This window comes from Delphinapterus leucas, chromosome 1, assembly GCF_059928025.1.
Source record: "Delphinapterus leucas isolate spDelLeu-1000000601 "Yukka" chromosome 1, BTC_Dleu_Yukka2, whole genome shotgun sequence".
NCBI lineage: Eukaryota > Metazoa > Chordata > Mammalia > Artiodactyla > Monodontidae > Delphinapterus > Delphinapterus leucas.
In genome coordinates this window covers 100,799,259-100,813,708 of record NC_143129.1, presented here as the reverse complement: position 1 = coordinate 100,813,708, position 14,450 = coordinate 100,799,259, and the positions used below count along the sequence as shown (strand labels likewise).

General features: G+C 36.2%; 1 protein-coding gene across 1 annotated transcript in view; it reads right to left on the bottom strand.

Annotated features, from left to right (window-relative positions):
• The window catches only part of OLFM3 (olfactomedin 3), a 52,886-nt gene extending 40,961 nt beyond the window's left edge, over nucleotides 1-11,925 (bottom strand). The window contains exons 1-2 of the mRNA XM_022584205.2: nucleotides 11,319-11,925; nucleotides 1,786-1,932 (exon numbers count right to left, since the gene is read on the bottom strand). Coding sequence (XP_022439913.2) covers nucleotides 1,786-1,932; nucleotides 11,319-11,447 — 276 coding nt within the window. The 5' untranslated portion in view covers nucleotides 11,448-11,925. The remainder of the gene's footprint in view (nucleotides 1-1,785; nucleotides 1,933-11,318) is intronic.
• Between the last annotated feature and the right edge of the window lie 2,525 nt (nucleotides 11,926-14,450).

Below are 14,450 nucleotides of genomic sequence, written 5' to 3'. Positions count from 1 at the left end.
AACTTCAATGATTGCTTCAATCAATCCCCTTAGTTGTACTTTTCATACCTTATTCATCCTTTACTAATTCCTGGTTTTATCATAGCTCTGGAATACATTTCCCTCTGGACATGAAGAGAATAATATCCACTTCCTGACATTCATAGTTTATTTGAATTTTTCAGCTGATTTTTGAAGAAATGTCCAAGTCTATGTGTGGGTGTGTGTATGCAATGCTGTACTGAAAATAGTAACAGAAATAAGATTATCGAGTCTAAGAAAATGTTTCTCATCATAGTTGATGTAGAAAGAAGATATTTTTGCGTAGAAAAGAAGATGGAGTAGAAAGGTAGTAATCTGAGAGGAAATACAAGTTAATAGAAAAGCAAAATTGGATTTAAAAGATTAAATCTTTTTACCAACATAATTAATTTCCCTAGTAACCAAACAATATTAAACTATATGTTTGAACTTTTTCATAGATATAAAGAAAATCTATGAAGAGAAGAATAATCGTAGTTCATATGTCATGAACAGTTTTAACAGTTGAGAGGCACGTTAGCTGGGGTCATTAACTTGAATGACAGTTACATTTGCTCTGGTTTAGGGGACAGATATTGAAGGAGCAGGGAAGACTGGATCTTTTTAAAAAAGAGACTTAAGAAGAGAGAGCAAATAGGTGATGATGACTCCAAGGGTAAGGGCAGAAAAAGCAGACTAATCTCTGTATGAAAATATGAAAAAAAAGTCTTCTTAAAATCTTAGGGCATCGTTATACTTCCAAGTAGTGTACACTGAGGAAAGTTATTTTAATTATATGACAGTGGAAGAGAGTTACTGTAGCTAGACTTAAAATTGCATAAACTAGGGATGTCTGTATTAACAAAATCAGTGCTTTCATTTTTCTAGCTTCTCTTAATTTTCTGTTAAAGCTTCCTATTCAGTGCTATAATTGTGTAGATGATCATGGAAAGGATATTGCACAGAGTGAATTGTTGAGCATGATATCCTCTAAAAACACATACTACCTAATTTATCTTATTATCCCTGAAGTTATTTAAAATTCAAATATGTTGTCATCCTTCCATCACTCTGGCCACTCCAGCTGTCCAACTATATTCAGAGGCCAACCCAGTGGAAGTGTGAATGAGGAAAATTGAAAGAACCATTCATTGTTTTTTTTTCCTCCCCAAACTAAACATAAATAACCTTTCATGAGATGACTTTCATCTGTGAAAGAGAATAAATCAAGGGCATTGTGCATTTGATTGTTATGGATCCAGCTTAAGTAAATTATATGGAGAGAATGCTATTGAATGAAATTGAAGAACTTAATGTTCAAAGGAATGACTTAGAAAATGATGTTAAATACTTGGAATTATTCATTATCTGTCCAGATAGCTTGCATATTGTATGCCATTATTTTAACTTCCTTGCAAGATTGTTAATGAGATCGAAAAGTATGAGCTCAAAGAGCCTAGTGTGATCCTGAAAGTCGAGGCTAAATTTCTGTCATTGAAATAACATTTCATACTATTTTCTTCTTAAGGAGAGATAGACTAGATATTAAGAAATATGACAGAAAGCCAGTCTTAAGGCAAGATTGGGGAAAGTAAAAGTCATATAAATAGAACAACAGAGCAGGAATCTTGAGGTACTACTTTAAAGGAAGGGGAAAGCATTTATTTGAGAAGGGGTACAAAAATTGGAAGAACCCTCCTCACCATTACCTGCCTTCCCATAATTTCTTTTTCAAAGAATAGTATATTTCCATAAAAATATTCACAGGGGACAGAGGACACCTACCTTTTCCAGCAGCTGGCGAAGCTGCCTGCTTTTGGCATCCCGGGAGCACAGGTTTTGTTCTGGAGCAACCACTGTGCAAATGCATCGTCCATCAGGATCCTGTGCTGAGCTGTATACCTGCCACCCTTCTTTGGGACTAATCTGAGTCTGAGGAAATCAATAGCACAAAACACAGAAAACACAGACAAAGAGAGAAAGAGTGTGGGTTTGTATAATTGTAAGCAAAGCATGTTATTTTTTGATATTTAAAGTTTGTGATTTTATTCTCTAAAGTTAAAAAGAAAGAGATTAAATAATTCACATAGGCAGCACAGCTTCATTCAGTTATACCTTCCTTTTCAGTGCTCAGAAGGAGAACCTTTCTTTTTCTTTTGATTCCATATTATTAACTATTTGTTGATCCTATACCACTTCCTAATGCTTTCTGTCATATTTGGACAATTTAATGCAGCTTTAGAAGTATCCACTAAATATTCAATACTTAGTCACATATCACCAATCTTTCTACACAGGCTCTGTTAGCTTGTCTTCCTCAACAGTAAGTGGTAATTAGTAGTATGTATTTTTCTGATTATTACTCATGTGTGATATTCTGAAGCAAAGTCCTTTCCCAGAGAGCTTCCCATGTATTTAAGGGTCAATTATTAATAAAGCTGGAAAGGTATCACATGAGAATATAGGGTAAAAATAATTAGACTAGCATTGTTTTGCAAAGGATATAGAGTCTCAGAAGAGTTAAAGATAGTATTTTCGCATAGGCCACCGAACTGATCTTCCCAAATTACTTTTGTGCACTTGTCACCCAAACTCCCTAGAACCCTATCTTAAAGTGGCATTCCTGTTCTCCTGCAGTCTGCCTCCTCTTTATGTTTCTAGTTTTTCTGTATCTTCCTATAAGAAACTTCTTTCCAACCAAATTGGTCTTTTTGTGTCCTGAAAGCGTGCAACCTTGTTTCACATCTTTGTATGTTACTCATTTTGTTCTCCTACTTGGAATACCTCTCTTACAAACCTTCAATTTACTCAGTCCTCATGGTTTCAACCTTTTCTGAAGGATTGTCTGTGTTATTCTTTAGGCACTTAATGTGTATTTTCTAGTATTATTATCTGTCTTTCATATGTCTTTTTCAATAATTAGTCCATATCCAGCTACAGGATATATTGGCTACTTCCTATCTGCCATATCAAGTACATTCTATCAAGTACAAAAATAAGTAACTTATTTTTTGTCTAGTTATTTTTCAGAAGCACTCTGCTTTGAGCATACATTCTCCACTATGCAATCAGAAGCTGTTGTGGATGTCTTAATGCACAGCCCAGAGAGACACTCATTCATTATTCCAGGTGCTGAGAGTGTCAGTGGCTTGACTGTCAACTGAGTTCTCTTTGGGGTTTGCTGAGGCTGAAGAATGCTGCCTGCTCAAGGTCAGACCCTATTACACGGGATAGCTCACATCCATTGACTTGCTGATGCATGGGTACAAAGAACGATGCTAAGAAGTAGGAATAATTATTATTCCCATTTCACAGAAGAGAAAATTAGTTAACTTGCCTAAGAATGCACAGTTTGTATATAGTAGAGCTATGTATGAAGCCAGAGCAGTACTGTCCAATAGAATGAGAGCCATGTGTATAATTTTAAATTTTCTAGTAGGCAGGTTTAAAACAGTAAAAAGAAACAAGTGAAATTACTTTTAATAATATATTTTATTTAACCCAGTATATCCAAAATATTATCATTTCAGCATTACTCAATATAAAAATTATTCATGAAATACTTTACATTGTTTTTTTCTCCTATTTTGTACACTCTTTGAAATTGAGTGTGCATTTTACACTTATAGCACACCTCAACTTGGACCAGCCACATCCCAAGTGCCCAACAGCCACAGTGGCCTCCTTATTGGACTGTATAGCTATAGAACCTTGCTTTTAATTCCAGTGCTATGGCCATATTAATATGATGCTGAACATCCAGATAATCGTTCTTCAAGGTCAATCATATGGATATTGAAAAACCTACCTGACAGGTGTTACATAGACAGACCATCCAGTTTGCACCTGAGTTTCTTTTCCCTGTGGAAATATCAGATAAACCAGTGGGCCTCCTTCTAGCTAAGTTCTGACTAACTTCTGCAGCTGGTATCTGAAATTCTTCAGTCTTTGTCCTTCCCTCTATGGTTTCCAGGGAATCAGCAGATAAGGAGATATTTCTTATATTATCAGGAGAAGAGGGAGATGAATTTTGTCTAGAAAAGAAGGTCTTTAATGACTCAGGCTGGAGGGGCTGGAACAAGGAAGGATGAAAGAAAGGCTGAGATGGGGCTAGGAACATGGAGGTGAATGGTGCCCAGCAGAGAACTATTTTGCACAATGTCCAGTGTTACTGGGCTGGTCTGTTTGCCTTTAGACTGGAGCACTTTGCCTGGTAGGAAGCAGATTCTTAAAAGGACTTAAACCAGCCTGACCTCTCTCCACAGAGCTGCCATAGTCTGTGGCATCTTCTGTTTTGTAATTTGCGGCAGAACAGATTTAATCTCCTACTTATTCTCTCCCAGGCCCTAGCTCATCACATACCATCAGCCAACACACAGATTTTTTTCCTTTCAAGGGCTTTAGAGAAAATTACTATAGGGTGCTTATAGGCATTCCAACAACAATCATGGGGAAGCTATAAATTATAAACTCACAAAATTCAAAAAGACGTCACAGTCCTTGTCCTTAGTCTGTAATGAAAAGGAAATGGTGCCAAACCTATCTTTTAGTCTCCTTTTTCAGTTAGCTCATAGAAGTGTCCTATGCTGCCTTTTATTTCTGAGGTATTGTATTCATTATCATTTCTTTCTTTTGATTCCCCTTACTCCTTCTTTCTAGCATTTATGCCTGACTATGATTGGGATAGAAAGATGTACTTAGAATTATATATTGTTAGAATCAGATAAGATCATAAAGATAATCTTTTTATACTAAAGAAGAAAAAATGCAAAGAGATCATCTACAGAATAGAGATAGGTACAGCTTAGCAGAGTAGTTTCAATGATGTAATTAAAGGTTTAAGCTGAGTGACAGTATGGAACGAATATATCTCGACATAGGCTCTACAGTTTCAACTAGGCTTTTCCTGACATTGGACACAAATCTCAAATATGTCAGAAAATTAAGGCTTCTCACTAGAATAAATTTAGCTTTTGTATAAAGGAGCAGGGACCACCCAATTATAATATTAAAATATCTTTAACAGCAGTGCAAATACTGATTATTAAACCTGCATCATTAATATTGATGTTCGCTTGCCAGGTGTTTGGCTAACTAGTAAAGAGCGTATAATGTCAGGGCAGGGTGTCAGTTGCTCTCTGGAATGAGGGAAGCAGAAAAGGTGAATAGGGTTTGATGTTCATTTAGCATTCTTCCTGAAGTGTCAGCTTAATAAAAGTAGACTCCAGTTTTGTTTGTACTTTCAATTGTCTTCTTGTAAGAATTATTGAAAAGAGCCATGGCCTTATCTACTACAGAGTTAGTCTGAATGATCTCAACTATAGCAAGTTACCTCTCTGGCAAGAAAAAGGTAACTCAAAAGAGAAAAAAGCTAGTATAAAAGATGAGTGCTTGACAGTTGTGTGGGTTTGATAGAGACTTCTGTGTCAGGTTTAGTGATAAAATAAAGGAAGCTTTATGAGCGTCTCTAGTGTTCTCTTTTATGGCACCCATATTGGCATTGAAAAGAGGATAAAAATAAAACCAGCTAAGACCTCAGGTGGAAAGAAATATTTAGATGGGTTTTGGATACCAAGGAGAAAAGATCTGCTCTCATTTTAACTTAAAAGAGCAGTTACTTAGGTGTCAATAAAACTCATATAATAGTAATAGCAAACATTTATGGTGCTCTAGCCATTAGTTGGCAGTTCACATACATTATTGCCTTTGAATATCGCAGTAACTCTATGAACCAGGTGATGTTATTCTGCCCATTTTATAGGTGAGGAAACTGAGGCTTAGAGACAGTAAGGAACTTGCTCAAGGTCTTGTAGGAGGTAATCAGCAGAGCTGAGATTTGCACTTGCACAGTCTGATATCAGAGCTTGAAAGTTTAACCCCCATACTGCACTATCAGTTATCTGAAATTCCCTTTTATATAAGATGAAGATAATTCTGATAGCATTTTCTGAACTACCGTGAAGCTGACTACTTGGACCTGGAGGGTGCATATGGTTTATTGCTATCCAAAGCATTGCTAATCACAGTGATTACTGATGCAGTTCTCTTTGAACCTTTTGTGTTAATTAGAAGAACTAAATGAACTATTTAGCAGTTTTTAATATTACAAAACTCATGAAATATTTAGGCATGCTCTAAATAGGAGAATTAAAGTGATAATTTTAACAACTGGATTTCAAGTTTGGATTTTTTGCTTACAATTTAATTACAGAGCTATGCTTTATAAATACAAAGCTACTGTGTGAGAAATCTCTCAGAACGTCAGGGGCTTTGAACAGGAAAGAAAGATCCTGAAGACTGAGGTTAAAAATAAAAATTAAAAAAAATCTTGCATTTCAGCATGGTTTTCTTTTTATAAAACCCCTTCTCTTGTATTAGTCTCACTTCTTTTGAACCAACTACCCTTTGAAATAGACATTATCTTATTTACGAGGAAACTGAAACGCAAAGAACTGAAGCAATGTTTTCCAAGTCACCCGTTTAGTAAATGTTATATATGGGACTTATACCAATTTTCTCCAGTGTTCAGATCAGAGCTCTTTATGTTCATCCTTTGCAGGTAGATTGCAGATAGATGGCCTATGTCCATTCACCAATAGATGAAAAAACTTCGCTTTAGAGGAGATGCACCCAGCGAGGGCATTATCCAAACAATGTGGAAACAAGTAGCAGTTGAGACTCCAAAGGAATAATTAGCAGTAAAGGCTTGGTGAGACACAAGTGGAGGGACAGGCAAAGGGACAGAATTCTGATTCTTTGAAGAGGACAGAATCAACTGGTTGAACATTGTTAGGTCTTATGTTTATGCTGAATGTCTGGGAATTTCATAAAAGTACAGACTGAGGCAAAGAAGAATAAGGGGTCAAGCTACTGAAAGGGGTGTACAAGGTAGGGGAAAATAAAGCAGAAAAAATCCATTTACTAAAACATATTCAATTTAGAGTAGGAGATACCTGATGATTTAGAGGAGATACCTGGTGAAAAGTCCTTATAAATTATCTGTCTGAGGATAGGTTTGGTCTCAGAGAATGAAATGTGGTTTAGCATGCTAATGACTTTAGTTGTGAAGAGAAGAAATGTGAGGACAGGAATGATAGAGATGTTGACAGACCACACTAAAAGAAGCTGTGTTCTGGAGGATGTGTTAATAAAGATGTCACTGCATAGCAGTTTTCCTCCTATTTCTTATGAGACTAGTTGGAACTGAAATAAGAAATGTATATTCTTCACTCAAGGCAACCTCAAGGCTCTAAGAAAAACAACTGTAAAAACAACGACAAACAGTTAAACACAAAACCGAAGACACTCTCAAATTCAGGTTGGTTGATCACTTCTTCTCATATTCTGGAAATCATAATGACTCAGAGTTGGGAAGGACTTAGAAGTCATGTCTGGTCCTATGTCTTTCCACTCAGTGACACTTCTCGTATGTATTCTCCTTGTGTTTCCGCTTGAACTCTGCATGATAAGGATTTCCCTGCTTCATAGGCAGCCCCTTCCATCGGTGGAAAGCTAAAGGACTGGCTCTGAACTTCTCTCTTAGTAATGTTCCCCCTTTTGCTCTCCTTCTGCTTTAAGTACTTAAGAATAAATCTACTCTCTTACCCATACCACAGTTCTACTCTAAAAAGGCAATTATCACATTCTCTGTGACTTTCAAGATTTACCATTCTGTTCTTTCATCCATTTCCTTAATTTGTTTAGTTGGTCTTTCACAAAATAGACATCGCCTAAGGATTTGGGGAAGAAAAACAGTGGTACAAAACAGAGAAGTCAGATATCTTCATCCAGGACTAAAAAAAAAAAAAAAAAATTGGTGAGTTAAGAAACTTAGAGAGTATTGAGAGTTTGTATCAGAGTATTCTCCTCATTTTACAGAACTTAAAACTGACTAAGTCATTGAAGTAGTTATTTATGAGGAGAAGCTGGCTAGACATTTGAAAATGTAGCAAAACAAATCACCGAAGCCCACAGGTCCCTTGGAGGCCTCTTCCCACCACAGCGGCAGGGCTGATTGAGAACAGCTGGTGTCTGCTAAATGTCCTCTGCTTATTTAATTATTCTTTTCCAGGTTCTTCCTGGTGTGGAATCCACAGTGTGAGTGATTTCTCAGAAGCTCAGCCTCAGGGGGAAGTTACTCTGCATCAGAGAAACATGCCAGAAGGAGCCTGAGCTTTCTCAGAGCCCAGGCTTTGTCTCTGCAGACACCCGCTCCTCCGAAGGCAGATGGGCCCAGTTATAGATTAGGAGCGGAAGGAAAGAAAGAGAGAGAGAGAGAGAGAGAGAGAACAGGGCCAAAGAGGAGGATAAAGGGATGTTTCAAGATTCTAAGAGAAGCCAGAGGGAGTTTATTCCCCTAATAAGGAGCAGTGTTTAACTACTTACTGACAAAAATATCCTGGAAATTTAAAAACCTGTTTCAGCTTTTGAGACATTCAAACATACACTGCCTATTTCAGAGGTACCTGCCATAAACAGATTTAATTGCCTTTAATGATTAAAACCCTATATTTCTTATTTTTGTTTTCTCAAGGTTATTTGAAACTACCATTTTAAAGAAAGAGCATATTCATATTTGTGTAAATCTGTACTTTTTGCCATCTGCACATCCCACAAACACTCATAAAACAAATTTTAAGACCTACATTATTTATTTATTCATTCATTCATTTTCGGGGGGGTGTATACAGACTTGCAAGCACAGACTTTCAAGCTTATACCATTCGTGCTGTCTAAAGTGAGAATGTAGAGTGAGAGAGTTGAGAAGGGCTGGACACCATAGCTCTACTTACTGGGAAGGGAACTGTCAGCCCTTCCATCTAAGGAAAGTGGAGTCCAGGGACATAGGAAACCAACTGAGATGGACAGAGAGAACCTAGTGTGGCACTAGAGACCAGGAGGGGCAAGGAGAGCAAAGGTGGGTGAGATGACGTCCCTGGTCAGGACTGCAGTCAGGTGACTTGCTTCTACCCTTGATTCTGTCATTAACCAGCGAGGGGAAATCTCTTTAGTCACTTAAACATTTGGGGTCAGTCTTCCCACTTGCAGAATGAGGAGGTTGGATTAGATCAGTCATATTTCCAGCTAAGCTCCTGAGAGTTCTAAGGTTTCTGTGGAGGCATTTTGACCACGGAAAGGGGTTGATTATATGGGGAGGGAACAGATGATAGAGGCACAGTAAATGCCTCCCCCCAATAATTTATTATTTGACCCATGACCTGTTTTATATATTGGATTTCCACCTCAAGATTCATTCAACAAATATTCTGAATGTATTACATAAGATTTAATTCTAAAAAAAAAGGCACCGCTGCCAAAAAATAGTGTAAAAATAACTGGCCTGGATAGTTTCTAAGATCCTTTCCAGCATTAACATTTAATGATCTTAATGTAGGAACTAGATTCATTCATTTCTCACCATGGGAATCCTAAGATATGAGCAATTATCTTGAATAGTTAAGGTGGGGAAATTACTTCTGTAATATTTGGCACTTCTGTAAAACATGCACGCACACACACTCACACTCATTCACTCACACACTTTTGCAACATGATTTCTCCATTCCAGTGAATAACATAGTGTAAAATTTTCTGAACTTTATTTATTTTTTGTCACTCAAAAGGTGACTCAGTCGTGTCAGAACATTTGTAGACCATACCAATATTTTATATTTTTCAACCAACAGATTACTAATCAGAAGAAATCCATTTTCTTTAAATTACTAATTTAAAGAAAATGGATTTACTTTAAACTCATAAGAGAGCAAGAAGTTCTAAAAAAATCATGCATAATTTTGGAAAGTTGATTCTCCTCCATCAACAAGAAACAGGAAATAACCAAACCAATATCTGTAGACACAGAAAATATACATATCAGAACCAAGGTACCAAGTTTGAAACATAGCTTTTTCATGAATTGCTTAGCTAGGTTCATTTCTTGAAAGAGTTAATTCAACAACTAAGTTGTTAAAAATCACCAGGTACTTGAATATTGAGGAAATTTGGCTCAGTAAATATTAAATAATGTAAATTTCTTTGTTTTGTGATTGCTTATTAATGCCATGTCATGGTTTCTTTATAACTACAAATGTCTTTTACACCCTCCTGCCACACACATCATACAGGGAAGGAGGGGAATCTCAATAATGGAGGCACTGAGGTACCATAAGTGGTTCAAGGGAGGTAAAAATATAAAAGCAGGTCAAAGTGTGCCTCACATGTGCTCTGCTGTTGCCCTGAGCACCAGGTTAATCTGGCAAATTATGTAATTAATTTGATCTGGCTCTACTCAGTTAATTACACGTTGATTGATAGAGTAATTATTATTAGTAACTGCAAACATATCTTCAAAATGGAGAGTTGCTTTTTTTTTTTTTTAAGTATCTGACTTTTTCTGATCTGTGGGAGCAGTCCAATGGTAAAAAACAGATAAACATAAAAAGGTAAAGGGCTCTGAATACTAATTGTTTCTGTACTTATTATTTGCTAGCAGGGAAATTGTTTTTCCAGGTTATTCCTTCTATTTGAATTTGTAAGCTTCTATTTGAAGAACCAATAGTTTTCATTTTTATTTGAAATATTTTAGAGTATTGCCAAATAAACCATGAGAAAAGACATTTTTTATAATGTGGGAAGGGTTAAAAAGCCACTACTCATAGATGAATGAAGACTACAGAGTTAGACTTGTGACAGGAGAAGAGTTTATGAAAAAATTAAACAATACAGGGAAATGATTTTATCAAGTAAGTTTTCTGTTCGTGATTCTTAGCTCTCTTAAAGGATTTTTTGGTCATGCTTTAAATTGCTGAGTTTTTTTTTTTTTTATTCATTTATGTTTAAAAGAGGTTGGTTTCTCTGACTGAATGCATTTCAGTCACAGGAATTGAATTCCAAAGAAGAACCTGCTATAGTAAAACTAGATTAGCTAGAATATACCCTATAGCATATTCTGTAGGAAAAATTATGGGGATTTTACAGATGTTAAAAGAAGTAAAATAATAAGAAACAAAACATATTTTAAAAGAAAGAATTCTTCAAAACTTCAGAACAATATAAATTAAAGCTTTTCATTAAGAATTTGATGAATCTAGTATTTCCTTTCACAGCTAATTTCTCAGGCAGTTCGTTTATTCTTTGATGTAACTTTAAAGTGTTCCTAAAGGAACATCCATGACTAAAGTTACCACATAAATATTGTATTGTTGAAGAAGACCTGTAAATAGAGAAGCAAAATCTCAGCCTTTGCAGTTTACAAAATAAAGCCCACTGGTTTAATGCACTTACTTCCCAAGACGGCCAAACCCACCGGAGTGACTTACTAAGGTATCTGGCGTTGATAGCCTCGTGGTGTTCAGTCCTACCAAGGATGGGAGAGTTTGGGACATCCAGTTTGATATCATTGCCATGGTGCTAAGCACAGCGCCAAGCTTCAGCAGTGGAAGACTCATTGCTGTGGAGCTAATGAGTTTTCATAGTGACTGATTAAGATCCTGGTTCTGGGCTGGCAGCGGGAGGCGTGACTGCAGCACGCCACCTCTACAGCATGAAAAGAGATCAACTTCCCAAGCTCTAATCATGCAGGGAAAGCTCACAGAACCTCTTTCCCTCACCCTCACAGGAAGTTCCCTGCTCTTCCCTTTTCCTCCTTTACCAGATACTTTGCTGGATCATCAAACAAAATATTCTTGATAGGGCTTCACTGGTAATTGTTAGAGCAGAGGTTGAAGGAAGGAGGAAATTAGAGCTTTTCCTGCTCCACTGTATAGTCAGTTACCATCAACAGAGTTCACTGCCTCTGGGATTTCTGTCAGTATAATCAGCTTCTCTTTATCCTTCATAAAAAAACATAGCACCCTTAAATTGAGGTCTGTCAAAGCGCGCATTTCAAACGCCAGATTTAATATCCACAGATTTCTCTGAGCATGGAAAAAGTGCTTTTAGACAAAACATGAAAACAAAGTCTGAAGAGAATATCCAAGGTGATTAGATAATTGAGTAAGAAATTATTTTTTATATAGTAACCTAAAATTAGCACTGTTGCCTCTTAAAAAAAATTGTCAGAGATTAATAGCTACTGCCTGTGGAGGACATTGCCCTAGGCACCTTACATGTGAACAGACAGAAAAGGCAGCCTTGGAGAAAAGCTCCTGATAAAGAAATTTCATAGGTTCCCAGTTTTGCTTTCACGAATGAATGCTTAGCAGTTTCTCAGGCACACAGCAAACTCAGTTAACTCTATTTTCACCTTGTGAAGAATGACAGACCAGTACTGCAAGTTTATGTCATGAGAGAACATGTGACATTAAAAAAGCACAAGACTTGGCTTCTGTGACTCCCCAGGGAGTCTGAGGTCTAGGTCCTTGTTCTCTTGCAGTTAGTTGAGTGACTGGCCAGTGAATTAAAACTCCTTGGCTTCACTTTTTTTTTTTCCTGCGATATGTGGGGGGTGGACTCCCTGCTCTCCAAGGCCCCTTCCAGCTGTGAAATTCAATGATCTGTTTATTAGAGTTCTGACTGCAAATGTATATATTGAATTTGCGGCTTATGGGTAATTTTATTATATTCTTTTTACAAATACTGCAAAATTGTCCACATCCAAATCTCAGGTCCCAAATGGAATAAATCAGAGGCCCTTGTCTTATATAATATATGTGGTTTAAAATAAAAATACAGAGAGAAGACATGAAGGGAAATGTGGGTGAATGAAAATTAAGTGAAAAAGAATCATATGAAAAGGAAAAAAAATACTGTTTTGATTCCTTAGGAGAATTCTGGAATTGTTTGTATCTGGAAAGATATGTATTTTCCTTAAACAGTTTTGGCAGGAGAAATAAAGAGAATATCTTTAATAAAATTGAAAGACATATATATTTATAAAGGTGTGTGTGCCTTTATTCTTCAAAACAGCTTTAAACTGGGGTGAATACTGAGACTCCTCAAATCTTCCTTGCATATATGACCTTGAAATCCAGGCTACATTTTTTCTTTCAGAATACATCCAGATGATTTCAGCTGACCCTTATTTTTTAACCACAGTGCCCAGAAAACCAAATATTACGTATTTTTGTCTTTTTCAAAAATCGTGTCATATGCAAAATTTAACATAAAAGCACCATAGTTTATATATTAAACTTAGTATTAAATAACAGCATTCATAGAAAGGACTGTTAAATTTTACATTATTATTACAATATGGCAGTAACAAAAAGTAAAGTGGATATACAAATCTAGTTGTTTGAAAAATTACCAGGAACTCTACCTGACTTTAATAAAGGAGAAGAGTCTCTTTTAAGAGCTTAATTTCCAAAATTGAAAACTAATATAAATGCAATTACTGGATAATTTAAGATGCAACATGGCAGATGGTAATTCTACTTATTAATGAGCTATCAATCAACAAAATAATAGCTTCTTTAGAAGAATATAACATGAATGTCAGGGGAAACAAGTACTCTTATTTGCAGATTTAAAAGAAATGAAGAAATAAAGAAAAATACAATATAAATGGAAAGCTTCTTGCAATTTCCCAGAGATGCAAATACCTGCACTGAAGAACTGAAAGAGAACAACAGTGAAAGTTTATGATTTGATGATGTTTATGAACAACGTGAAAGCTATAATGTGTGGTTTAAAAAAAAAACATTTAAGTGGCACACATTGAAATAGAAAAGCTTAAATTATAATGATTGTTAGTTATGGGAAATAAAATAGCTATGATTTATAAAAGGTTAAATAGTTTGCATTGCTCTCATAATCTAGTAAATTGATTATAATTTCCATTTTATAAGTTGGGCTCTTGTTTGCAGATGGGGAAGCTGATTTTTCTATGTGGATGTAGCAACCTGTGTTCAGGGCAAGAAACCCAGTGGTTACAGAAGTCCCACAAGCATGGTGTGAATGTTGATGGAGTAAAGTAGCAAGAGACAAGGCTGGAAATACTAGCAGTTACCAACTCCCAGGGCTTCACAGTCAGCCAAAGATGTTTGGATATTATCTTGGATGCAATTCAGGAATTTTAAGCAAGGCTGTGAAGTCATTAGTTTTATGTCTGAAATTATTACATTGGCATTTTCATGATGCAGGATAGGCTGATGGGGGTTGTAGGAACAGCAAAGCATATCAGAGACAGGAACATAACTTAGGAGCATATTCTCATAGTTTAGGCAAGAGATGACGAGGGCCTAGAACAAGAAACTGTCAGTGGAGCTCAAAAGGATGGATACTGTAAAGAATTGGGGTGAAATCGATAGTGATTGAATAGATGTGAGAAGTGTGGGAGAGGAAGTTATTGATTAATATATTTATTCATTAGATATTTTATGGTAGACTTTTTATTACACACAGTGATTTCATGATAAACCTATATAGTAAATAATTAGTAAGCAAATAATTAATGACCAAGAAAGACTTATAGGTAATCTTTTGTAATATTGGCATGTGCTGTCATTGGA